Below are 25,857 nucleotides of genomic sequence, written 5' to 3' on the forward strand. Positions count from 1 at the left end.
CAGGTACGTCCATTTGAAGCTGTTCCCAAGCAGATTCGGAACTAAATGCCCTCAAGAACCCCTCGAGCAGAGCACTGAACCCACACCATGAGGGCGCAAATAGCCCGGCATGTCTATCGACGGGTCCTCGTTCCTAGGGGCGGCATCCCCGCCTGTTCGATTCTCTCCCACTCAGCGTGTCGTCATACGCATCTCCCGGTAACATCGACGATATCCCTCTCTCGACGAACCCCGCGCCGGACGTTCTTTGGCATCCTGCAAAAGCCCCCAAGACAGATCAAGAAGCCAGAGTATGAGCCCGGGTGGACGACGGTCTTGACATGGAGGAATCGCCTGTTGGAAAGCGTACGGCCACCATCGAGAACTGAGCTGGTTGAGGCATTTCGGGATCTGTTCGCATACAAAGTGCGCTTCAACATCGTCGTCAATAGCACTCAGGCCTTACACTGTCGCAATCTGCTGAGATACCTGATCGAGAATAAGGACGACGAGCCGGGACCGGGTCTGACTTTGTCAGAGTTGACGAGTGCGCGGGAAGCTTTGCTGAAATTGCCCAGAGAGGATACCAAAGACCATTTGGAATTCTCCAAGCTCTTATATGATGCGATCAAGGAGGAAAGAGCATTGGATCCCACGGATCCTGGTGCTGCAGAGGACTTTGAGTCGTACCTAGTCGCCCTGACATTATTTGGCGCATCTCCTGAGGCCTTTTCCATTTTGCAGGAACATTGGGCTCAGTTACCTGAAGCCGAGCGACCTGGCGCGCAGAATCTTTGGGTTAATGTCCTGCAGGGACTGGCAGAAGAAGGTCGGGAGGCAGAGCTTGTGGCAGCTGTCACAAAGGCCGAGATATTTGGCTTGCCTTTCACGTCAAGTTTTCATGAGATTATGACAACTTTCTTTGCGAAGAAAGACAACGTTTTGGAGACCAAGAAGTGGTTTCTAAGGCCGGCTCACAATAATGAGCATCCAAGCCCTAGGACGTTCAAAGAAATCTTACATTTTTCTGTGAGAAACAACCAGCGCGGTTGGACGGCGCCAATCTTCAAAAAACTTGTTGACGCAAACCCGAGCAAAGAGCATTGGGATGTCATCTATCAATGGGCGGTACTATCCATGGGCAAGGGGCTTGATGACATCAAGAGCATGTTCGAAGTTGTCGCTCGCCACAATCCAGACGATAGCTCTTTCCTGCCAGACACCCAAACGATCAACGGTCTTTTAGAGGTCGCAGTTGAGAAAAGCGACCCTTATTTAGCAGACAGGCTTGTTTCGTTTTCGAGCGAGCTCAGCATCCGCCCTGATGCGACGACATACCTTCTCCAGATGGACTTCAAGATCCGGGCAAAAGACTTGTCAGGGGCCAGGGCGGCCTACATGCAGCTCCCAAAGACAGAGCTGAGCGGGGAAGACGACTTGCCCTTGATCAACAAGTACCTCCAGGCGCTATGCTACCAAGCGAAACCGAATTTGACGGCGATCCGCGAAATGTTGGACATCTTGGAGGACCGAATCGTAACATTGGATCCAGAAACGGTGGTTGCATTATGCACAGTATTCCTCAAAAACGACCAACAGTTCGAAATCATCGACACACTATCGTTGAACGTCTTTCAGCACAGTAACGAACAACGACGATCCATCAGAGATGCATTTGTGGCGTATTGTTTGGACAGAAAAAACAGTACAGCAAGAGTTTGGGATGCCTACTCTATCCTCCGCCAGTTCTTCCAGGAAACCAGCGTTGAAAGTCGTCTCCAGCTCATGAACGCATTTTTCGACCGCAAGCGCTCTGACATGGCTATCCATGTGTTTGGTCACATGCGGCAACACGTCAACCCGACATTTCATCCCACCAGCGAAGCCTATATTCAATGTTTTGAAGGTATGGGCAGGTGTCCCGACTTGGACAGCACCAAGTTGGTTCATAACATGCTGAAGATGGACACGAAAATTCAGCCCAGCACAAAAATGTTCAACGCATTGATGATTGCTTATGGAGCATGCAGGAAACCAAGTCTAGGACTGGAGTTCTGGCAGGACATCGTTCGTTCGGCAGAAGGCCCCTCATATAACAGTCTAGAGATTGTGTTCTCCCTCTGCGAAGTCAAGGCCTTTGGCGACCAGATTGCCAGGGACATTTGGAAGAAGATCGAAAAGATGGAGGTCGATGTCCCACCAGCAGTCTTTGCCTCTTACTGTGGTGGCATTGCAGGCAATGGCAATCTGCAGGAGGTGCAGAGCACAATCAGAACCATGAAGCGAGCTGTTGGTTATGGGCCTGACGCAATGACGTGCGAAAATCCCTTTCACCTTTTTTCCAGTTTCTAACTAACTTCCGCATAGGCTTGGCATCCCATTCAACGCATTGCCTGGGCAAGGCTTGCAGAGGGAGTTCGAGGCATGGGCTAAGAAGCAGTTCCCAGAGGAGTGGGCAGAAGTGGAGAAGTTCCGCTACTATCACACATCGGAGAAGCTGAAGAGGTTCAAGCTACAGCGTGTGCTGAAGGCATGATGTGTACAATAAAATACCGGAGGAGCTTCTTGTATCTGTACATTTATAATAGACGCCAAGATATTGTACAATTCATACACGGGAGACTCTCCCAATGTCCGGAGACAAAACCATACGCCCTACAGGTTATCCGACCCCTCTGAGCTCTTTGAGTCCTTTCAAGTTTCTACTTCCACGACGCGTTGAGGCGGAACCTCTTCTTCAGCAGCTCGGGGTGGTGGTGCACACTAGGGTGGATACCCATTCCAATCGCTCTCCTGATGGCCTTCGCCATCTTCCTTTGGTTCGTCGGCTTCAATCCCGTGTCCTTGTTGTGTTTGATCTGTCCGAAATTCGTCATGTATTCGGAAATCATAGAGAAATTCTGCAACGAATGGTCAGTGTTCTGAAGACTTTGAGTATATCATTTCAACGTACTCTGTAATGATCCAGGGGGTTGATTCCCAACAAGTCAACAACGTCAACCGTGAGGGACTTTCCCTTGCGCCATTTCTCCATCTCAACAGGGCTGAGATCGTGCGGCGCGTATACTTCGCCGGAGCGCCAGCGGCGTGGCATCTGCTTGATGTAGTCGTCGCTGATCTTTTTCTCGCGGAGGGACTCGACCATGGTGCGTTTCCGAGCGGCAGCTCCTTCCATGCGGGCCTTGCTTCCATTGTTGATGAGACCACGGATACGATCGGCAGAGTGCACCTTGGGTTTCTCGTCGAGGTTTAGGAGGTTTGAAACCGGATCTGAGGACTCTGTAAAGTTTGACGTCAGCTATTGCGCGATGGAGTAATAGAATAGGGAGGCATTGACGTACGGGCGGCGGCAGGAGTCGATGAGAACGGGCGCGCGATCCGGGCCATCAAGGCGCTTGGTGCCTTAATGGCCGAAACAAGTGGTAATCTGGGCGGCATGGCTAGTTTTGTGAGGATTTGTTCAACGTCCCAGTGAGGTGTGGGCTGTCGCGCGATGTTGAGGCTGTCACGGTAATTTTTTGGTAGGCCGACGGAACCTCCCGCCCCACTCGTCCGATAAGGTTCCGCGGCGATAAGGAATTTTGTCCCTCCAGTTCCAGAACTTTTCTTTCCCGCGGCTACTCGTTACCGTTTGCAATCACCAAATCGAACTAAGAATCCGCGACGACAGCAGCCCACCATGGTCCGAAAACTTAAGTATCACGAGCAGAAGCTTCTGCGGAAGCACGACTTCATCACATACAAGCAGGTACCGTGATAAACCGCACCCCTCCCGTGCAGCAGACCGAGGCGCAATTGCTAACAGGAAACTACTAGGATGGCAACCACCGAGATGCCGCAGTGGTACGGCACACTCCATGGGAGAAGATGTGCGCAACACAGTCTGACATGCGAATAGGTGCGCAGATACATGATTCAGAAGCCTGAGGATTATGTGAGTATTGCTCCCGAAGTCCGCATCGCGAAGCACCGCTAACGAACATGGGCAGCACAAATACAACAGGCTATGCGGCGTAAGTTCACCGAATATCCCTCCCGAGTCCGAGATCGAATACGCATCGAAACATAGACTGACACGGCTCCGCAGTCCATCCGTCAACTGGCCCACAGAATCAGTCTCATGCCTCCGGAAAACGCGGCCCGCCGAAAGCATGAGCAACTGCTCCTCGACAAGCTGTACGACATGGGTGTTCTTTCCTCGGCCTCGAAGCTCTCGGCCATTGAACATAATGTCACAGTGAGCGCCTTTGCAAGACGGCGTCTCCCAGTCGTCATGACTCGCCTTCGGTATGGGAAAATACTATCATTGCTTGCCTCTCTGGGCATGATGCTAACGGAGATGTTGCAGCATGGCCGAAACCGTACAGGCAGCAACGAAGCTCATCGAACAGGGACACGTTCGTGTGGGAACGGAAACTTGTGTCGATCCGGCGTTCCTGGTAACCCGCAGCATGGAGGACTTCGTTACATGGACCGTGGGCAGCAAGGTCAAGAGAAATATTATGAAATATCGCGACAAGCTGGACGACTTCGAGCTGCTGTAAGGCGGGACGATTTGCTTCCGGATGACTGGCTTGCCGTCATGGTGGGACATGGATTTGCGCAATATTTGGAGGTGTTATGGAGTTAAAGGGGGTGGGACATCAAAAGCATTCGACCTATCGCATTCGCAGAGTCTTTGCGTAGCGGGCCTTGAGTCAGCTCCGATGCTCAGAGAACGACTGGCGAGGATATCGGGAGGAATCCCATTACTGACATATTGCCCGATGCGCAAAGCTCAAGCAACTCGAACATCTGGCACACGGCATGTGGCGGGGTCTTCAGAACAGACCAACAATAACAATGAAATTTGTCGGCAAATAGGTATATGAAGGTTTCTATATTTGAGATGGCTCCTTGGCGAAAGCAGCCTCCAATTGGGTCAACCAGTACCTATATTCGACACTGTCAGCTCATCACATCTGAAGTATACTGAGGAATGTGAGCGAATCGTCAATATTTACAAGCAAAAGAGCAAGGTTTCGTCGCAGAAGCACGTCATGCTGCGGGCTTGTGCTGCGCGGGGCGAGCAGATGAACACTTTGTGGACGGATGAAACGGTCGCAACGTTTGGCCGCATCTCAGTTCAGGACTATGAGACTATCGCATGAAAACGAGGGCTGAGAGGCCTGGACGAGCAGTCCAGGCCACTACCTAATCGGGAAACTGTTGAGACGAAGCCGGGCGACTGTAGAGAGTCAACTCGCAAAGAGGAAGAGAAAATCCCGACTTTGTCCAGGATGGCCATGCAGTCCCAGCTCGGAACAAAACTTTCCAACCCTACAACAGACAAAAGAAAACGTGCAGAGTCATTGAAGATAACTCTATGAGGCTGAGAAGGGTGTTTTGCACGGACGCTCTCGAGAAGGGACGCCGAATAAACAATGGATTATCCCAGTCTTGAAACAGGGAACATGACCAAGTGATACTCTGAACCGACGTTCTGGATGGCGAAGATCCGATCTCCGCCAATCGAAGCTTGTATTCCGGCTGGTATCTGCAGTCATCGTCTACTCTCTGTGTCTGATGTTTTGCACCTTCTCTTGATCTGTGGGCGATCTCAACATCAGCGCACAGGGAAGCTGAAGACTTTATTTGTTTGAACGGATGAATCGGGGCCGGAAGACTACCCAGCCGCGACGTTCCATGATGGCTTGTTGGTGTATGATATAATAGCCATCGCCCCAGGAGCCCCCCAATCGCTCCCGATGTTGCGTTCGGGAAGCAACTTACACATTCTTTGATAATACTATAGTCCGCTGGTCGACTAATACGCTCCTTTTTCCCACAAACAGTCGCTAACCCCCCCATTGAAAATAAACATACCATCGACGACGATCCTTAAAATTGACCTTCGTTTTCTCTCTCGCAAAACTGACTAAAACGCGATCTCGGAACTTTCAAGACGTCGCATAACACGAATACGCGCAAGGATTCGAAAATGGCTGTCTTGAAATATGCCTTCTTGGCCTCCGCCGCTCTTTACACCGTCAGTGCCCATGGCACAGTAAACGGCATCATGGCGGATGGAGTCTTGTAAGCCGAGTCCCAAGATCTCACTCGCCAAAAGCTCATCTTCACTAACCCGATATTTTTACCTTTCCAGCTATGAGGGTTACAGTCCTCAGATGCAGTACAAGAAGCCTCCGCCACAGGTTGTAGGATGGTCCATCCCAAAGGACCTGTCTAACGGTTTCGTCACCGTAGACAAGTACGCAGAGGCGGACATCATCTGCCACGTTGGCGCGGAACCGGCCCCGATCGCCGCAAAGGTGACGGCGGGCTCCAATGTCACCGTCTTCTGGACCGACTGGCCCGAGTCGCACCACGGGCCGATGATGGACTACCTGGCCCCCTGCAACGGCGACTGCGCCAAGGTCAACAAGGCCGACCTGCAGTTCTTCAAGATCGACGCTGTCGGCGTCGTCGACGGCGCCAAGGCGCCCGGGAAGTGGGGTTCAGACGACATGCTCTCCAACAACAAGTCGTGGACAATGACGATCCCGGCCAACATCGCCCCCGGCCAGTACGTCCTCCGCCATGAGACGATCGCGCTGCACGAAGCTGGTCGCGAGGGTGGCGCACAGAATTATCCGCAGTGCCTCAACATCGACGTCCAGGGCGGCGGGTCCGAGAAGCCCCCCGGCGTCAAGGCGACGGAGCTCTACAAGGCCAACGACGAGGGGATCAAGTTCAACATCTACAAAGATAACCTTGAATATTCTATCCCGGGACCCCCCATGATGGGCGCCGCGCAGAAGCCCACTCGTCGGCGGAAGAGGGTGGCTGTCATGTTCTGAGGACGATGAGGGTGCTCACAGGCTTGTGTATAAATCGTGTTACTGTTATGTATTTGTACGAACGTACATTTCACGATGCATGATGGGATGGATAGGGCGGGAATCGCTGCTTCTTTTCTTTTTCTTTTTGGGGCTCAACCAACTTTGACACGCTGGCCGTGCAAAGTCTTTCCGTTGAGCTTCATGTTTCCTTGACGAATGTTCGATATCCTTGGCATACCGCCTGTGTATACAGAGCGATCTTGTGAGAGGGAGTTCAGGAGCAAGCGAGCATCCATGTGCGTATATGAGATTTCGCTGTGTTTCATTACTGTACATATAGTTCTTGTGAGTGATTGAGTGTAAATGATCACACAATGAAACCTCAGATGAGTGTCAACCAAGACATTGTCCTCCTTGCCACCACGGGAACCTGCACACTCCTCTTTTTGTGTCTGACTCTAGGAAAGGTTTGAACCACAAGTCTTCCTTTTTATTCGTCCAAGTAGTCGGCCGTGATGAGGACTCAAGTCTGAAGGTTCAGCTCCGTACCCGAATCCAAGAACCTCTTCTCATCCTCGACGTTCCTGGGAACCAAATATCGCGCGGGCTCTCTCTCTCTCTCTCTCTTTTCTAGGGTAGAGGGCCGGACGCTGCGGTACTTTTCCCATACTTTTCCCTTCGACACGGGTCACACGGATGCACAAGGGGCCCCGGACCCGGTCGATCTTCAAATAAAGAATACGAAATTCCGAAGCACGGAGGACGTTCTTAAGAGATCTCACATATTACTGATCTGCAACGAAGTTCAGGGTCTGCCCTTCTCTGTGCCCCCCTCCCGTACCCCATCGCCACATGGCCCCGTCCATAATATTTGCTCTCTTATGATTTGTTCCTTGGGATCCATGCCACGGCTTTTGGGTTATCAGCGTCTGCGTATGATCTACGGGCGCACCGACTTTGAAGCTTGGCGAAGACGTTGTGACATTGCCTGATGCTGCGGGAAGCGTTTATCGTATGAAGTCATTCATTTTTCCTCATTACAACACATAGGCAAGGAGCCTTTATTGTGTGATAGCCAAAACCTCGTTCGCTACATGTCAACGACAGTTGTTCTGTGGTGAAATCAAATCCCCCTTGCCTTCGCTTCTATGCTTCTTCTTGCCAGCCACATTCACTTCATATCCAGTGGATTGCTTGCATACTTTAGAGGCACGAACGCTATTTGACTGCGTTTGTCTGGGGCAAAAGCTACAGATGCTTGGATTAGTTTGACTTCGCCCTCCTTGATATATCGTCTTTCCAAACTCTCGCAGAGAAAAGGAGGGTGGGAAGGAGGCATGACGGTTCAATACACGACGGGTCGTAATTTTGGCCACCAAGAAAGTGTTCTCTCTCATCGATTTAACATTCCCGACTATACTGGGAGAATTTAAGCATATTGTGTAGTCCGAAAAGAAACACAAGACCAATTCCATAATCTTGTTGATGGCACCTAGAGGAGTAAGCCAGAAGCATACTCAGAACCATTAGTCTTTTCGATATATCCATCAAGCAGCATGAATCATTCATTTCCAGGCTTTCTGGAATGAAGAGGGTGGATCAGCGTGAGCTGTGGGCGGCGTCAGAGAGAATGTCGTCGCAAAGCTCATGCTATCGTCAAGAAACAGTAGGCATTTCGATGCTTCGCGGCGCCAGCCACCCCCCACGCCTGGCAACTGAAACTTGTCGGCGATACCCCCCTCACTAAGGTAACCCGTTTACCTTTCATAGGTTATGAAACGCTACCTACTTCATTGGACACCATCTTCGTAGAAATGGCGTTTTACATCGCGGTGAAGACGGCTAAGTCGGCGAAACCAGTGAAGATTTTATTCGAAAGCTAAGCCTTCAAGCTCGCCGTAGCTCGTCATCTTGATCTGTAGTGCGAATGCTTACACTCAAAATCTTGCATTGCTGTCGCCTCGACCATGACCATTGAGACTGCGTGGTAATTGCAATCTCCTGCGGAGGAGTCGGTCGACTTTGAGTTTCTTGACTATTGGTGATCTTCTTGACTTCGTGACTAGAGAAACATGTCTCATTGTGTATAAAAAAGCAGAGAGAAATGCAGATACTCAACTATTTTTCGTCTCTTGCCATTATCTTGGGATTGTGGTTGCTAGAATATGGACAAGCTGTCAGTCTCCATCGTTCTAGAAATTTACTACCTCCTGCCCTCCCGTATCAAATCTCCGCGCGGAACAGAGGCCAGTAGACCCAGGTGCAGACGGTGCTGATCTGTCCAGGTCTCTCGAGGGCTGAGTAATGTCCCCATTCCCGAGGAAATACCCCATGACGTAGAAGCTGGTCCAGGATTGCGAATGCCGGCAATCAACAAGAAGCAGGATGCTGCTGCGAGTATTTTCGTTGCGTCGTTTTTGGTGGCTCGCCGATACTGACGTGTCTAGATCCTGAAGGACCTCGGGTGTTTCAGTGCCCTCTTCATCCCACATTAAGAAGAAGTCTTGGTGTAGTATCCTCAGACGCAATAAGTCAAATACAAGACACCATTCATGCAATAGTTTGGTGGCATATTTCTCCCTAGGCCAACGCAACTGCGACCACCCAGTGATACTTTTACACTACACCCTCTACAGAGCTACAGCGAGAAAGCTGGTGCAGTAAGAGCAAGGTAAAGAACTGCAAAGAAACCGCTGACTCGTCACGACTGCGCTCTACGCGTTCCGAAGCACAGATCTGGAAGCCTTTAATTTTGATGCCTGTGATCCCAGAGCTTGCCCTCGACTTTCAACGAGCTGAACTCAGGTCTTTGACGGTGCGAATCGTAATCGGTTCAACCAACTCCATTAATTGCTCACTTAAGCATTCAATGGCAATCTTATGAAGTCTTTGGTGTGGTTCTTGGAATTTGACAGCATCGTTAAGTAATTGCGGACTATTCTGATGAGGCAGGTTGCTTCAGCCTACGCCTCCTTCCTCAATGCTCGCGGGTGCCCTCGTAATTCCGCTAGACTTGGAAGTACACATGGGAAGATTGGTGGATGTGTTTGAGTGGGGAGCGTTTCCGGATCTCAAAGAGAAAGCAGATGAGGATCCAGGCCAAGATCGTGTTCGTCAGTTCACGACTTGAGCAGCTTCTCACACCCAAATTGTCACATACGACCATACCCGTTGGAAAATTAGGGATCCCGTCCGCTCTCCCATATACAAGCTAACGAGGGCCGGATTAGTAGTTGGGTCGGTGACGACCAGCGAATACCTGGTGTTGTATGTTTTTGACGTTTTTGAGTATATGCAGATAGATCTCGTTGCTTAGTCGATATGGGGATATGCTATGGGCTATTTGGGCAACCCAAATATTTGGACATTTATCCATGGATGGAAGTTTTGGGTATTTGAATCTGTTTGTTGGGCAACCCAAATACCCACCCCAAGTCCACGGGCCCCTACGGGCAGCCATGGGTCCAAAATTTCTGAATCTCGATCACGTTGTCAACAAGTGAAATACATCATCAACAGTAACATCACAACCACCATTCATGGACAGACTGTGAGCTCGTTCGATACTTTAGCAGTCTCAGCGGGTTGACAGTGATGTGAGATGAATGACAGAAGACCGAGGAGCTTTCTAGGCGATGATCCATGGCACGCTTGGAGGCATTCGCCTTCTTTTACTCTCCTTGGGTGTGTTTTGGAGGCGCTACAAAGCGTAAAGAAATATACGTTCTCCGTATCTCACCCTTGAGAAAATCTGATTGAATCGGTAGTACGTCGATCAGGCCGCGAAGTCAAGATACGACGCCCGTCCCACGTCATCAAGTTGACATGAAGAATGAGGCCAAGGAAGATGGAGTGAGGCAACGCCTAGATAAGATTTGAGCACCAGGTTCCTTGAATATGCTAATATCCTAACGAGCTTCGAGAGCCTCAGGAATCTCGACTCCGCTTGTTGGACGTAAACTCGTCTAGCTGGGACACGAGCTGGTGGAGACGCCCACGGTTTCTTACAAATTCGGCAAAAAGAAAAAGGGAGATGATCTAGCTCAATAAGCCAAGAAACCGATACCTCAAATTTGATTACCCTTCGAATCGGACCTTCAAAGTTACAATAACTCTAGTCAGCTACATAGTTCGCGGGTGTTACCTGCTTTGATTAGAGCCCAGCCTCGTTATGTCGTGGCGGCTCCCGAGCGGCTATTCTCGACAACGGGAACCTTCATCTTACAAGCGCGTTGGCGCCACATGACCTGAAATAACGATGAGAGCAGTCCCGCAGCCGGGAATTTGCCTTCCTTTTACGTCGCCTCGATCTCCTCTTTCGCCTTCTCAAAGGCCTCGCCGTACACCTCCCGCATCTCGACCATGTCCTCGGCCTTTACGCTGCTGTAAGCCGTGGCATACAACTTCAGTTCGGCATGGTCAGAGGCCCACATGGCCAGAGTCTAACTCGCGGAGAAGCTGGACGTAATTCTCGTACACTTCTCGGTGAGATAGATTAAGGTGGATTACAGCTGTGCCGCTGCAATCGGTCAGAGGACGGATACTGGCGATTTCGCTCACCAAGGTTCGGGGACGCTTGTTCTATCTCATTTTCCTACCCTAAAGATATCCATGTGCCTCTTCTCATTTGAATTTTGTATCGTATTCATTTTGGAATAAGCGGTAGGTGAAAGCCAACAACATCCATCGGGGTGAAATCCTTGCTCCTTCTCGACTCTTCTGCTCACCTCAAAACTACTTAATCCAACCTGAACTAGTACATGTGCCGTACCGCGAAAACCGAATTGCAGATCCCAACAATCAAAATGGAAGTACGCAGGCTTGAATCGAGAATCCGTCGAGGGTAAGCGAGCACGAATTCGTACACTCTCCAGGGCCAGCTACGATGCTTCCACGACATGGCGGCACAGGACCATTGACATGAAGGGTTTCTCAAGCTGCTACACAGCAACGTTGAACTAGGTAAGCATCGTGGGGTACGCTTCAAGGGATCCTGCGATCAAACACCGGGTTTCCCTGGCTCATTGCCAGAGCCCGCAAAGAATTCATCATTGATTCTACGACGGCTATGCTGCCGCCGTCGTTGCCGTTTCCGTGAACACCGCAGCATACAAGCGTGAAGCAAAAGATGCCCTCTCCGAATCAAAACGAACCCAATTACTCGAGTCCTCCTGTCTGTATTTTTCAGTCACTTCTCATGCACCATGTGAGTAATAACGGAGCCAGAGACATCATAGAACATACGAGGGTTCAAGTTGCGAAATTACCTTCAAATTCTATGGCTGACAACGCTTTGATTTTCGGAACTGGGAGTAGGTAGGTACTCCCCAGACTCACCCATAGAATTAGCGACCGAACAATGGGCAGTCGGCAATACATTTGCAAATTCCAACAAATTCAGCCCAGAGAAATAATATTCGCCCCTCACTATACCTGCGATAATCATACAAGCCTGATATAAACAAGATCCTTCGCCAAAAGCCTCTAGCTTTACTAAGTTCCTTGGCAACAGGAGGACTTCTCGACGTCAAGGTCAGAGAAAGGCCCAGACGTTGGGCATTCACGAACGGGCCAGCCTGGCTGCTCCCCGAGAACATATCTCACGTACCTCACCTAGAAATAATTATCGCGACAGCAAAAGAGACAGACACCATGTGAAAATGAAGCTGGTACAAAGGTATCCAGAGTTGAAAAGCTCCAGTCTCGAATCAACTTTGATAGCGAGATATCGATGCGAATCGCGGACAATCTACAGCCCTCCTGTTACTGCAAACATTGCCAGATTCATCACCGCTTGAGAATAGAGGCGTAGGAACGTAGGGATCGGAGTGTCCTTGGTTGGAGGGATTAAGCTCAAACTGCTGCAACTTACTACAAATCGTGGCTCGACGGAGGTACAGCATGTGCCCCCAGTCTAAGTCGACGCGCACGGCGAATAAGGTTACGTACGCGATGGTTTAAATACCTCAGCGTGCAGCACGACGTAGGACAAAAGCTGAACAGTACACTTATGTTTTGACTTGTTTTCTGATTGAGTCCTGGCTACCAACGCTGTAGTAGCTACAAGAGACATGAAATATGCAGCACTTAGCATTGAGCCTCAGTAATGACTACAATGTGCCTCCCCGTCTGCGGGGGACAATGTTTCACTGAAGATCCTTCGTGGGCTTCATTCATCGCCCAGACCTGCGTAACAGATCGGCCGTTTTCAACACTCTGTCCTCCTCCCGTATTCCAGACGATGGCCGTCCTGATTATCGTAACGTGTCGATGTTATGTTGATTGTAATCCTCTTCCCCCGCTTGTATGCTCTGTGGCTTTGAACAAAAAAAGAAACCAATTCCCAACTCAAACATGGTATCATTGCTGTGCTTTCCCTAAAATACCCCCTTTTGGTGCCTCGTTGTAACGCCGATGAATGGAAAAAAAAAAGAATTGTGAAGAATGGCAGCTGATCGGTGCATTGTCACTCCCCGCGGTAGTGAAGAGTAAGGTATGATGGTATTAGTGTCTCGTCATCGCCGGAGGCGGGCTGGCGACGGCAGGCGGGGGGGTTGATGATGTGGAGCCGGTTGCTGTGCCATAGTCCGGAGGCAGAGAGCCCCGGTCGACACCTGCAGAGCTGCCGGTGAGCGGGGGTGAAGCAATGGTGCCCCTCGCAGTGTGCTCGACGTGGGCCATCTCGAAACTACCCTCGCGAGCGAAAGTCTGTCCCGGCTTCGCCTTGGGTTCGTAGGCAGGAGGAGCCTCGCCGAACTCGTCCAGGCCCTCATCACTGCGGGTAGTCCAGGCCCAGCGGCCGTTTCTCGACGACCGTTGACCACCTCCTCTCTGGCGATTCGCTTCCATGTCGCGGCGGGGCCAAGGACGCTGGAGCCCGAGCTTGCGTAGACGGCGGCGGCGTTGAAACTGAACGAGAGTCGCGATGATGCCGAGGGCGAGAAAGACGATGAGCGGCGTGAGAATCCAGGTGTAAGGCATGTTGGATAGCGAGGATGAGGAGCCCGTGCTTCCAAGGGAACCATCAGAGGAAGACATGATGGGCGTCGGCAGCGGGTAAAGCGAGTGAGATGTTGTCTGAGTAGAAGAGAACGTATGACCAAGGATTGAGGAATTCGGAGATCCGCAATGGGGGGTTCAAGTAGGCGTGAAAGGAGCGATGGCTGCCAACAAGTGAGTTTGGTGATGAAGGAGAGTCTTCTTTTGCTCGAATTGCCGAGTTGACTTTGGTCTTCGTCTATTTTTGGGACGAAAGGGAAGGAGTCTTGGCGTAGTATTGAACCGTATTACAAAGGCGTGGAGGTCGAAACAGGGAAGTGGTCGAGGCAGCTATGGTGGTGCAAGGGCGAGACGTCGGGCTTTCACGTCATCATAGCGTGGCTCAGATTTGTCGGAAATCGCTAGTGCTGTCTCGATCCAGCAAGCTTCTGATAGCTGTGGCAGCTGCGAGCGTGCGGTGGAGTGGGTTGAACGGAAGCTGCAGGAGCAGACCGGGAGATACGGGAAGGTGACGAGCTGGTGGGAAGAGGTTCGGGAAATTCGGGCGCTTGATGGTTGGTCGTTCGGTCGTTGGTCCCTGACGCAAGCAAGGAGGGAGCTTGCGGGCTATGATGATTCAATGAGGATTCGTGTTGCCACTGGCGGTGGATAAGTCGGGCCCAATTGTTTTCCTGTCTTGATTGCAGGTCGCCGGGGAAATGCAGATCGCAGCAGCGCAGTCGATGTTGAGGCCCTCTGGTTGGAGTTTGACGTTCAAGGGATGGGAGCAGGCGAGACAAAAGATTGAGAGGAAAAGAAAGGAAAGAGCAAAGGTCGAAGGGAGAGGGAGAGAAAGGGCTGACGGAAGATTTCCAATAAGAAATGGTGGCGGGGAGGTATTGGATATTTGGCTGCAAAATGCCAAACACGTCTCAATAGCGGAGGAGGTGAAAGCGGGAATTCCAGCGGGCAGGGGCTGGAAAGAAGGAGGGCAGGGGCTGCAAGGAAGGAGTCAAGATATGAAGCACGGAGGCCGGCTGGCTGGACGTCCGAATTTGTGGTGAGCCGGGGAAATAAGTAGCTGGTTGGGGAGCTTGAGTCGGGCGAGTTACTGAGGGCAAGCAAGCTTTGTCCGGTGCGACTTGTCTGTAGGGCGAGACAAGGTTGGTAGAGGGTTTTAGATGGGCGATTCGTATCCGATAGTTCACGAGGGAACATTTAATTAAAGTCGGTAGCCAGGTGTCGAGGAGGCTAACGATGGATTAAAAAGAATAGACGATGATGGGATGGCCGAAGACCTCGGGAACTGCGTGCGAATGCGGACGGCTTCCGTGTGCGATTGCGAAGGATGCACAAAAGTGATAAAAAGACAGGATAACCAAGGGTTCAAGACTCAAGAGACGACAGCCGAGGGATAGAGATCGGGTGAAAACCATGGGGGAGACGAGGTGATTAGGCAGATGTAGATGGGGTAGGATGCATTTGGGACGAAGAAGGGATGCGACGGTTGGGCTCTATTGATAGAATTCGCGACGAGGATAATGCCATACAGATCTTGGTGCCGGTACTCTGTACTTCGTGCATGACTGCGCAAACATTGGCACGTCAAGCGTCCAGTGTATCCGTAGTGTCGAGGTGATTACATGCAGATGCTAAGGATAATTGGCTCCGTATCCATTGGGCGGCTGCAAATGGGGGACGAGAATCAGCGTTACATCTCCTCTGGCTCCTCTGGTCCTCTGGAGAACGGGGGCTGCGTGAGAGCCAGTCAACCCCCGTCAAACAGGAGGCACCCCTGACGACGCGATGCCAATCCTCAAGAGAAGCCTTGGTCTTTTGGGGGTTGTACGTCATGAGCAACATGTAGCGGTATCGTGTTACTTGCTGAAGGGATGAACCGGTCCACCAGCCGAGTGCGAGAACGCGAAGCAAGAGAAACATTTGCAGAGTCGCTGCTGCATCGGACGGGCACCAGACGTCGGCTGCGTATACGCGTTCTGCCACTCTACCTGCCTCGGTCCCTCGAACTTTAGGTTGGGAGCTGCCTAGGTTGGGGATTTGGGGACTCGGGAGAGAAATAGGTACTTGCTCTAGCGCCCTACATGGCGGCTCTATGAGGTACCCACACCCGAGGCTCTCCGTCTCCTCCCAGGTGCGGCAGCTTGGGCATCCCGTCGGACTTGGCTTTCCCATCGTGACTCGCACAGGGCGGCTGTTTCAGAGCCGCCTCGGTTCGTTCCAAAGCTACCGCGTATCCAGCGGAAAGCCCCCCAAAAAATTAACATTTGCAAACAAGTGTGCAAACACGCAGGCAGAAGAAGTCTTTTCATCAGTAGAATATCGACTGGGATGGGCGGCCGCAGCCCGCAGCCCGCAACTCACAGCCCGCAGGCTCATGCAGTTGGAGCGACTCGCACTCGGGGTCAGCAGAAAAAACCGCAGCAAACGCACTCACGATACCTTGTCTGCCTGCGACCCAAAGCTCCAAACTCTTCATTAAACTTGCCTCGGTATTCCCGCCTGGGAAATGTGTATTAGAGTGGCCAGGTTGCTCCCGGCTGGACAGTCGATGAGGAAACGGTTTCAGTTAACGCTCCGCGGCTCATAGTCGATGATCATTGCAATCGCAAAGCTCAGCCAACAGTCAGCTCCTTGCATTCATGTGCCTCTCTCAAATTAAAAAAAAAATTCCCTAGTAGTCGAGAAAATTGTCAATGTCAAGTTTTGATTGCTCTGTTCCCGCGACCCTGGAGGGAGGAGGATTCCAGATGAGCCGTCAAGGATCTGGACAGGGGTGCTTAAATTGGCCCTTGCACATCAGGACCCGGATGGAGAGCTTGATTCTTGGGCCTGAGGCAAATCTGCTGGTGGGCTACGGGTAAGCCAGGCTGCCAGGCTTGAGCAAGGGCACAACAAGCAAGACACCTGGTTGGTCAACCCTAGTCCCACCCAATTTCCAAGTGCCATCGCCAACTCCAGGCACAGAGCGCCCGCCTCCCATCGTCACCACACTTCATCCGCAAAGCCCAACTACGGATACCTAGCCCATATTCGTACTTCAACACAGATATGCGTGAATAGGATCATTGCGCCTACATCTCCCCACTATCCCGCCCCCGAACCGCCAAAATGCCCCGCGCCATCAGAGGTGAGATCCCTCCTCCCAAGCATCCTTCTGAGCATCCGCTGCATGCTTGCTTGCCTAGCCGCCCTACCCCAGATAGCCCCCAGCCTACTAACATTCCCGCCCCGCCTTTCTAGGAGTCCTCATCGAGTGTGACCCCTCCATCAAGTCCATCATCGTTAACATCGACTCCAACAACCATGACTACATCATTGAGGACCTCGACGACCAGCATGTCGTTGTGAAGGAGAACATGGTTGGCATGCTCAAGAGACAGCTCGATGAGGTTTGTATACACTCTTCTTGTGCAAACACGACTTGGACAAGCGCAACTAACAATACATCACTTGCAGAGGTTGAAAGAGACCCAGCAGCCAGACGAGAGTTCAGACTCTGACTGAGTGCCGACGAAGCTGGTCTTATCAAGTTTACGCATTGTATTCTTCCCGATGCCTCCGACTATTTGACTTCTCCTGCATACTAGATATGCTCGTCTCTCTGCTTCTACTTGGCATGTGACCGTCGCTGTGGCTGTCTCCGCCACTCTCCGCCATGCCGTCTTGACATCATGCCGCGTTTATGCTGTATGGTTTGTGTGGAGAAGAATCGTGCTTCTGATCCGTCATGTGGAGTTCTATAGGAATGGAATCGGCAGTAGCCTCGTGCGATGCCGCGTTACTGTAGCATTCCAAGCGCGCCGACTAAAGCTTCTCAAAAGTGGGCTTCTTCTTCTGCAGTCCGGACATCAAGGCAGTCTTGGTATCACTTGACTGCAGCATGGCAGCATTCCAGATAGTCGTGTATCGCAAGTCTAGGAGCCAAAGCGTTAGTACAGTCTACTAGAAGCAGAGCCGCTTCAACGTCGCGGCCGGAGAAGAGAAGAATGATGCAAAAAAAAAAGACTTACTTTCCGCAACCGAGTGATCCCTCGCGTGGTTCAAAAGCTCCTTGGTCCCCTGCACCGCCACAGGACTCTTGCTCGCGACGAACTCGGCCCACCGCAGCCCGGCCGCGACGGCCGCGTCCTTGGTGTCGTGCACCTGGCTGACGAAGCCCACGGCGAGGGCCTCCTCGGCGGGGAAGTCGCGCGCCGAGAGGCAGACGTCCTTTACCCACGACGTGGATCCCACGAGCTTGGGGAGCCGGCTGAGCGTGCCGAGGTCGGCGGCGAGGCCAATGTCGACCTCCTTGACGGCGAAGCGTGTGTTGCGCGCGCAGATGCGCACGTCGGCGCAGCATGAGATGTCAATGGCGATGCCGATTGAGATTCCGTGCAGGACGCATACAACGGCTATTTTCGGGTCATTTAGGTAAGCTTGCATGTCTAATGTCTCATGGACTGGGTCTTGGCTTCATGAAACATATCCATCTTCATCTTCAGACCTCAAGCCAAAGCAAAAACAAGTAAAAATTCAACTTTGTGACGGGTAGGGAAATGAGAATCTTCCAAAACAACAAAAAGAATACGTACGCTTCTCACACCTCTCTACAGCGGCGATGGCGTCCTGGAACTCGGTGATGTGACGGCGCATATTGGTTGCGTAGCGGGCCGGGTCGCCGCCGAGGTCCGCGCCGAGGGGGCTGTTGACGGCGTCCTGGACGTCGAGGCCTGCGGAAAATGCTCGGTCGCCGGCGCCGGAGAGTATGACAGCGCGAACATCCGGATCGTGGCTGAGGCGGTCAAAGACGGCGCCGAATTCGCGCCATACGGGCTCGGAGAAGGCGTTGAGCTTCTGCGGGCGGTTGATTTGGACGTGAGCGACGAAGGGCGAGGGGGAGGTGACGAGGAAGTGGGTGTAAGTGTAATCTTTGAAGGTTGCCATTTTGGGCGTGTGTGTGTGTGTTTGTGTGGAGGGTGACTAAGGGGGAGAGCCTTATGGTGAGGCTTCGTGGTGTGAGGGGTGAGGCGGAGAGTTGGATGAGACTGGAGTGCGAGTATGTTCAGCTTGCAAAAGGGCCGGAGTTGTGGTACGAGTAGGTGTGTTGAACTCTCTAGACCGATGATGCTTGGGATGATTCGTGAGTTCTCGGAAGAATCGAATTTCTGTTGAATGTACAGATGGCAGGCTTTTGCGAATGCGACGACGAGGTTTCGAAGAGGCTGACGGGGCTGGCCCAGTTGCCGAGGCACGTCTCGCAGGTGTTTTCCCCGACCCGACACAAGGGGGCCCCGCCTGGTCTGGGGTAAACGCTCCGCACGCCGCGGGGTGAGATTATTGATCCTTCGTCGTCCGCGTCCTATTCTTTTTTGCTTCTGACACTACATGGTCATATTATGTAATTGTCGTGGACACACGTTGAGGTATTCCAGCCTTCAGAACGAGGTCAACTTGTCACAGACTTGATTATGCTTAGGTATTTAGGCAGCCTGAAATCATTCAGAGTGCGCCATCGGGTGTATGACTGGTCTCTATTCTCCGCCTAGGCCACGGAAACCTCGGCTCGGTCGGCCGCCCCTCTTTCCAGTTGACGAGTGTCGCACATCTCTTGTCAAGAGACTCCTTCCCTTCTGCCATCTCGATAACCAAGTCGACTTTTGCTCTGACTTCCTCAGGTTTTCCATTCACTGAATTGTTGCATTCAACCTACAAGCCCGAGCTCATCCTGCCGGCTTGGCTGAAGGGGCTGGGCACAGCGAGGGGTGAAGTTTCATGAAAGGGCAGCACATTACCCTCAATCTGATCAATCCGGATGAGCGAATCACACCAACAAGACAATTCGGAGTCATAGAGGTGATCCTGAAGGGTGCGGAGTTGCTATTGGCCTATACCCCAGGGCCTCATCAAGTCGGTTCCCAGCCATGCTGAACTTTAGTAAGAGGCCTGACCGAATGAGTCACGTTGCAACCCTGCACTATCAATAATTTGGTTTTTGATGCGATGTATACTACTACACTCGAGACCGGCGTCTAGCTTGATGGCCTTGACCGAAGGACTAGACATCGCCCAAAGAGTTGTCAGCAAAAACGTCCATCTACACGTCGGTTCTGCGCAGAGCAGGCTCTCAAGATCCAAGAAATCAGAAAGTAGGCGAAACCGGTGCCACAGACGGCATCCTCAATGTAAATTCAGTACGGCGAGTAAAAATCCAATATCATCCTTGCTTGGTGTGTCTTGCGTAGGAGGAGGAAACTGGGGCCTGCTTACCTCTCTAAGCAGCTTTGTTGATGGGCTATCGTCGTGGTTCGTGTCAAGAAAAGTTAGCGATTTGAGGGGATCTGGTTCATCGACCTTTGAGATCACTGTCACCTGGCTCATTTATAATGTCGCTGATACACTAAGACGAGTTGATAGAGGTTAAATCCGTGAGCATTGAGCCAAGGGCTCGCCGCATGAGTCATCCGGCCACCTACCTGATATCAACCTGGCCTAGTAATTCATCAGTCGAAGACATAATCAGAGCTGCAGGATTTTCAGCATAGGTGATCGAGGCCCGAGCACTTGCCAGGGCCAAGGAAAACAATTCGAAATCCTTCATCATTCGACGCAAGCCAAGCGGTAGATGGAGTGGAATGCGTACGAGATTCCGCCAGAATCAACATTGAGAGGATACGGCAGAAAACATGCACTAATTTGACTTGAATGTTTTTTCCTCTCCTTTCCAGTTTCAGAAGTATATAAGTAGCTGACTACTTACCTTAATCTTCCTGTTGTTGATTCATCTTGGTACCTACCCAAGGTGGTACAGGGCACCTAGGTAGTTTATATTGAAGATGGAAGGTACGATTGATATCCGCCACCATGTGATCTCCATAAATTCATATTTCAATGGCGGAAGGAGTTGATATAGCCAGATGACGGTGCTTGTAGAAGGGGCTGGTCAAGTTGATATCGACGACCACGCGCACTCATCTGTTGAACCGCCCATTTCTCTCGTCAACACCACCGCCCTCTCGACGACCTCCCCAGTTCCTCAACCCCCTATCGTGAGGAACTTTCCTATCAGCTCTCGATCCTCCAGAAGGAATTTTTATCATTAGTACGCTCTTCAAATGCTCATGCATTCTTTATTTTGAACTTCCATGTCTGAGGCCACGAGGACCCGATCCCTAACGCCACCGACCGAAGTCCAGCGACTCACAGATCCCAATACGTCGGCCTACAAGCAAACGGCTTTGCGACGCTACAGTTCCGCGGACAAACTTACCGAGACGTCTCGCAGCCTCAGATCTCGCTCTTCAGATTCACCGCCGACCAACATCCGAATCGATTTCTGCTGCCCTTCCCAGGCCGACCTCGCGCTGAACCGCACGGCCGCCGAGAAGCCAGCAATGCTATCAAACTTCTTCCACCCGACCAAAGTTACTACAACTCGAATTCGAGAGCCATCTAACGCTACTGTTGACTTTGAAGACACACCCCTACCTAGCGCTCAACATTCTATGAGGGACATGTCGCTGAAGAAGCCCGAAAAGGATGTCGCTTCAAGTTTTTCTTCGGCAAAAAGTGGTAGCTTTCGACATGCGCTCCTAAAGACCGCCTCCGGACGCCCGATGTTAGTTGACAGAGACCTACCTGTGCCCCCAGTCCTCAGTCGGCAAGTCAGTGAGAGTCAACTACAGAACACGCAAAAAGATGTGACTAGCCACGAGAACAAGTCGAAGATTGCCATCCCATCAAGGAAGTTTTCGCCTACACAGATGGTAGATAATCCTGCACCAACTATCCCTCAGCATCTCATGGAGAACACGACCAATTTCGACCCCTACTTCCCCCGGGAAACTGTTTGTGTTGATCCTCTAATCCACCCGGACGAATCTCACACCAAGGCCCACCATCGCGGCCTCCTGAAAGGTGCCGACTTTTGCAACACTGGTGTGCCTGGACAACCTGTTGCTCAGCTACCAGAGACATCCAGCTTATCCTCGTTGACGTCATCTGCTTCTTCGCAGGCGGAAGTTGTCCATGCCAAGGTTCGCCGAGCCATGACTGGAGATGATCTCTGTCTCTCCACAGTCGAAGTCACCGTCCCAAAACATGATGGACACAGTCATGCCATGAAGGTTCGGCCAGCTTTCAATCTACCAACCTTCCAGTACCCCAGCATAGGTCGCCAACAGCACTCTCCTCTCGGAGTTTCCAAGGTACGGCCGTTTGACCCGGCCAAGGAACACCTGCTGCCCGAAAGATATATCAACAAATCGACAGTCATCGAGGAGAACAGAGACGGATCGGCCAACATACCAGTCTCCAAGGTGCGTCCCTTTGCCCAGGAACCCCCCGAGCTGAATCACCACGCTGGACATCAAAGCGTCTCAAAGGTTCGGCCTTTTAGTGACGAATCCGAAAATGGCAAGCGGAAAAACCAAGATGCGTACTTCGCTGTCGGTTCAGATGAATCGGCAAGTGATGGGTCCACCAGAGTTCCCAAGCCACGTTCCGAAAGCACATCTCGCTCCCGAGCAAGCACCATCGACTATAAGCGCACTACTCAGTGGCTTCGGCATTTGTTGAAGAACCCTGAGGCTCATACCGCCAAGTTGACAGAAAAGCCGTCCAAGGTCAAAAGAGCGTCCTATATTTCATTGAAGGCCTCTAGGGAACAAAGTCCAATCCCTCGGAAGATGACTCGCCACCCGACCCTCCCACCTTCTGATGTTGAGCAAGGCTTCTTCCAAAGTACCTTTGGAGAGTTAGAACGGCTCCTTCAAGAAGCTTTAACGCTGGCTTCTCGAGTTGCTGACGACGAAGAGGCAAAGTCTCCAGAATCTGTGCAACCCCCGCGCCATGTCTCAACGGAAGCGGCGGCCTATGATAACTCCTTACAGTTTTCTGATATCGACTTAAACGACAACAGTATATCAAAAAAAACACTTTTCAAGCGCGCTGCTACATTTCCGCATGCTGGGCAACCAGGAATCAGTTTTGTAGACGATCTCTACCGCAATATCTCTCTCACTCCGCAGACGGTAGAACTTGAGAACATGCTTGACCACAAGAAACCGTCAATTGTCAAGAAAACTAATCGCAGATACAAAACGCGGTCTCGACAAGCTGCGCCTGTGCCAGACAGAATTTCGAGCAGGAAAAGGAGCAAGAATGGAAAGAAATCGAAGCACACAAGTCCGAAGGAGATCGTCGAGCAACTCCCGACAGGTTCAGAGTCTAGCATGGACGGATCCGATGAATCCTCTGCAGTCAACTTGTCGACTCGAAATCAAGCTCAAGAAGGCAACAAGCCAGCTCGACCCCGGGCAAGCACGAAGCGGGTACCTTTTATATCTCGCAATACCGGCGAGGACAATCTTCCTCAGGATGACTTGGCTGGACGTCCGATTCGAAATCCACGAGGTGTCAGCTTGCACGGCAAGTCTCATGTCAGTCTGCGTGGTGTGCAGGCCTTCAGCCTAGTCAAGTCGAATCGACGTCAGCCTATCGCTCGAGACTGGTCACCAGTTCGGAAGAGAGCCATCGCAACAGTAGCCTGCATCAGTACAGCGCTCATCGGCATGATAATCGGCATCTATGCCGGCTTAGTACCTTCACTGCAGTACTATATTCTAGACACAAGTCACTCAATCATCAATGGCAATGTGGGCTGTTTTCTTGGGATGGCTATTCCGACTTTCTTTTGTTGGCCACTTCCCCTCGTTCACGGGCGTAAGCCGTACATCACAACTGGTCTGATTTTGTCCATGCCACTTCTTTTTCCCCAGGCCTTGGCTGTCAGTGCTCAAAGATTCTACAACCTCACCGGATAGAGAATGGCGTTGTTGGTCCCGCGAGGCTTCATGGGTGTCTGCCTCGGTTTCGCGAGCATGAATTTCCACTCAATACTAACAGATCTTTTTGGTGCATCTCTCATGAGCAGTAATCCCCACCAAGAAGTCGTGGACGACTCTGATGTAAGGAGGCATGGAGGAGGCATGGGAGTCTGGCTCGGTATCTGGACATGTTGCTATATTGCCTCCCTCAGCTTTGGCTTCCTCATTGGCGCTGCGGTCATCGATCAACTCCCACCGGATTTCGGATTCTACGTCAGCATCGCTCTGACTGCAATCGCCCTTTTACTAAACACTTTGTGTCCAGAAGTGCGTCGCTCGGCGTTTCGGCGATCGGTTGTTGAAGTCAGGACTGGCACGGATATCTCGCGGCGGGTTGCTCGCGGCGAGATCATGATGCACCGTGTCAAGACTGGACCCAGGTGGTGGGGACAGGAGTTGTATCATGGCATCGCTCTTTGCTTCGAGATGCTTCGACAGCCTGGCTTCGCTGTCATGGCTGTCTATTCTGGTTGGATTTACGCTCAAGTGGTTCTCATTATCGTCTTGTTGGGCTCACTGACTTCGAGGTTTTACCGAATGCGATCACCCTTCGTCGGACTCATGGTCTCTGCAATAGCATTTGGCGCGCTCGCTGCTATCCCGTTCCAAAAGGCCAGTTACTTTTCCAGAGCGAGGCATACCCAAGTCAATACCAGCCGCATGACATTCGACAAGCAGGTAACGTGGACATCACACCTCCTTCGTCGATCCATCTTTGCCATAGGTCTCCCACTCGCTGGGATTATCTATACTTTGGTTTCAACGGGCCCACCGATGCATCCAGTCGCGCCTGCCATCGTCGCCGCTGCTATCGGCTTTCTCTCGTGCCTGGCAATCTCAGAATGCAACGGACTCATCATGGAAACCTTTGATACCTCGGATCTGCAATCTGGATTGACGGGTCGGCCTCGGGGTAACTCGGACAATGCACAGAAGAAGAAGAACTACTCCTCGTACCCTCGTGTGACTGCAGGGTTTGCCGTTTGTCATACCTTGGGATTCATATTTGCAGCTGGGGCAACTGCACTAGGCGGCATGGCTCAGAGAAACCTAGGTCAAAGAGCAGCGACCGGAGTTGTAGCTGGCATCTTGTTCATTTTGACAATGATACTAACTTTGACTCTGATTCGGTTCAAAGAGGTGGTGATTATCCCGGAGAGCAAGACCGAGGCGATGGATAGGTGGACAGCGGCGCGCAGAGAATCTATCAAACGTCGCTATTCAATGCCAACCGGGGTGATGGGCGACAAAGATGTCATCGCCGAGGAAGAGCCATGGCGCCCATTCATTGTTGGCAATCCCACCAGCAAGACACGGCGAGTCAACGTTCTTGAGCTCGGGAGTCTATCGCGATTCACGGAGATCAGGAAGAGAAATAAACTCGTAGACGCCAACCAGCATCTCAACCGAGAAGCTTTCGATGCTGGGATCGATGCACTTGATGACCAAATCAGCGATGTCATGAGTGATATCGTTGATGATGTCAAAGATCTCGTGAGAAGAGGAAGTCAGAGGAGTCAAAGAAGCAAACGAAGTCAACGAAGCCAGCGAAGCCAACATGACCGGAACTCACGTTCGCGGCAAAATCATCGAAGCGCAACAAGCGATGGAAGTGGCCACTCTTCTGTTGAAATGGCTTCCATGGAGAACAGACTATCATCGGGTGGTCGCCGATCCCGAATGCCTGACGACGTATACAATGAACGAGAATGTCTCAGAGGCCAAACAGTCAAGGAGGAGTGAGAGAAAAGAATGCAGCACTTCCATACAAGATCACTTTGAGCAGAAGAGACCGTCTTCGGGGCGGTCTTGCACGAGAGCACCTATGATTACGAGCTAACACTCTTGTTAGGAGAACGACTGGAATCCATAGTTAATGTACCTTCGTATACACAGTATGATAGAAAAGCTAGAATGAAAACCCTCTTTTCAGAAACCAACTCCGGTAATGCAAGAGTCATCTGCCGAGTCTCTTCTTCTACGTCCGTTTTTGCTGCGACTTGCCGATATTATCACATCTAAAGAGAGTAGTGAAAAAGGAAAAGCGTGCTACTGATACAAGTGGTTGGAATGGGGGGGAAAAAAAGATAGTCAACCTCGTAAAGAGAGTGGGTATAGAAATGATCTTTGTCTTCGTCATGTATGAGAAAATTAAAGGAAAATGTTTTTTTTGGGTTCTTTCCGTATGTTCT

At 51.4% G+C, this 25,857-nt stretch overlaps 8 protein-coding genes across 8 annotated transcripts; 5 read left to right on the forward strand and 3 right to left on the reverse strand.

Annotated features, from left to right (window-relative positions):
* Positions 1–87: 87 nt before the first annotated feature.
* Positions 88–2,515, forward strand: CORC01_11741 (pentatricopeptide repeat domain-containing protein; the record flags this gene model as incomplete). The annotated part of the gene is made up of 2 exons (XM_022623363.1): positions 88–2,294; positions 2,347–2,515. 2 exons carry the CDS (start codon positions 88–90, stop codon positions 2,513–2,515), a joined length of 2,376 nt encoding a protein of 791 aa, XP_022470116.1.
* A 166-nt stretch (positions 2,516–2,681) lies between these two features.
* CORC01_11742 (ribosomal protein S18) lies at positions 2,682–3,417 on the reverse strand (the record flags this gene model as incomplete). Its single annotated transcript, XM_022623364.1, has 3 exons — positions 2,682–2,879; positions 2,933–3,258; positions 3,321–3,417. The coding sequence occupies 3 exons, from the start codon at positions 3,415–3,417 to the stop codon at positions 2,682–2,684; spliced, it is 621 nt and encodes a 206-aa protein (XP_022470117.1).
* A 241-nt stretch (positions 3,418–3,658) lies between these two features.
* On the forward strand, positions 3,659–4,523 carry CORC01_11743 (U3 small nucleolar ribonucleoprotein IMP3; the record flags this gene model as incomplete). The annotated part of the gene is made up of 6 exons (XM_022623365.1): positions 3,659–3,727; positions 3,796–3,822; positions 3,878–3,913; positions 3,969–3,992; positions 4,067–4,266; positions 4,328–4,523. 6 exons carry the CDS (start codon positions 3,659–3,661, stop codon positions 4,521–4,523), a joined length of 552 nt encoding a protein of 183 aa, XP_022470118.1.
* Positions 4,524–5,959: 1,436 nt separating this feature from the next.
* CORC01_11744 (glycosyl hydrolase family 61) lies at positions 5,960–6,818 on the forward strand (the record flags this gene model as incomplete). The annotated part of the gene is made up of 2 exons (XM_022623366.1): positions 5,960–6,054; positions 6,125–6,818. The coding sequence occupies 2 exons, from the start codon at positions 5,960–5,962 to the stop codon at positions 6,816–6,818; spliced, it is 789 nt and encodes a 262-aa protein (XP_022470119.1).
* A 6,486-nt stretch (positions 6,819–13,304) lies between these two features.
* CORC01_11745 (uncharacterized protein) lies at positions 13,305–13,838 on the reverse strand (the record flags this gene model as incomplete). The annotated part of the gene is made up of 1 exon (XM_022623367.1): positions 13,305–13,838. The coding sequence occupies one exon, from the start codon at positions 13,836–13,838 to the stop codon at positions 13,305–13,307; it is 534 nt and encodes a 177-aa protein (XP_022470120.1).
* Positions 13,839–16,907: 3,069 nt separating this feature from the next.
* Positions 16,908–17,303, forward strand: CORC01_11746 (RNA polymerase II transcription factor B subunit 5; the record flags this gene model as incomplete). Its single annotated transcript, XM_022623368.1, has 3 exons — positions 16,908–16,926; positions 17,040–17,188; positions 17,256–17,303. The coding sequence occupies 3 exons, from the start codon at positions 16,908–16,910 to the stop codon at positions 17,301–17,303; spliced, it is 216 nt and encodes a 71-aa protein (XP_022470121.1).
* A 300-nt stretch (positions 17,304–17,603) lies between these two features.
* On the reverse strand, positions 17,604–18,725 carry CORC01_11747 (enoyl-CoA hydratase/isomerase; the record flags this gene model as incomplete). The annotated part of the gene is made up of 3 exons (XM_022623369.1): positions 17,604–17,713; positions 17,810–18,193; positions 18,374–18,725. The coding sequence occupies 3 exons, from the start codon at positions 18,723–18,725 to the stop codon at positions 17,604–17,606; spliced, it is 846 nt and encodes a 281-aa protein (XP_022470122.1).
* A 2,198-nt stretch (positions 18,726–20,923) lies between these two features.
* CORC01_11748 (uncharacterized protein) lies at positions 20,924–25,538 on the forward strand (the record flags this gene model as incomplete). The annotated part of the gene is made up of 6 exons (XM_022623370.1): positions 20,924–21,396; positions 21,487–23,411; positions 23,713–23,746; positions 23,818–24,719; positions 24,804–25,159; positions 25,518–25,538. 6 exons carry the CDS (start codon positions 20,924–20,926, stop codon positions 25,536–25,538), a joined length of 3,711 nt encoding a protein of 1,236 aa, XP_022470123.1.
* Positions 25,539–25,857: the final 319 nt, after the last annotated feature.

This window comes from Colletotrichum orchidophilum, assembly GCF_001831195.1.
Source record: "Colletotrichum orchidophilum strain IMI 309357 chromosome Unknown Scaffold_132.1, whole genome shotgun sequence".
Lineage (NCBI taxonomy): Eukaryota > Fungi > Ascomycota > Sordariomycetes > Glomerellales > Glomerellaceae > Colletotrichum > Colletotrichum orchidophilum.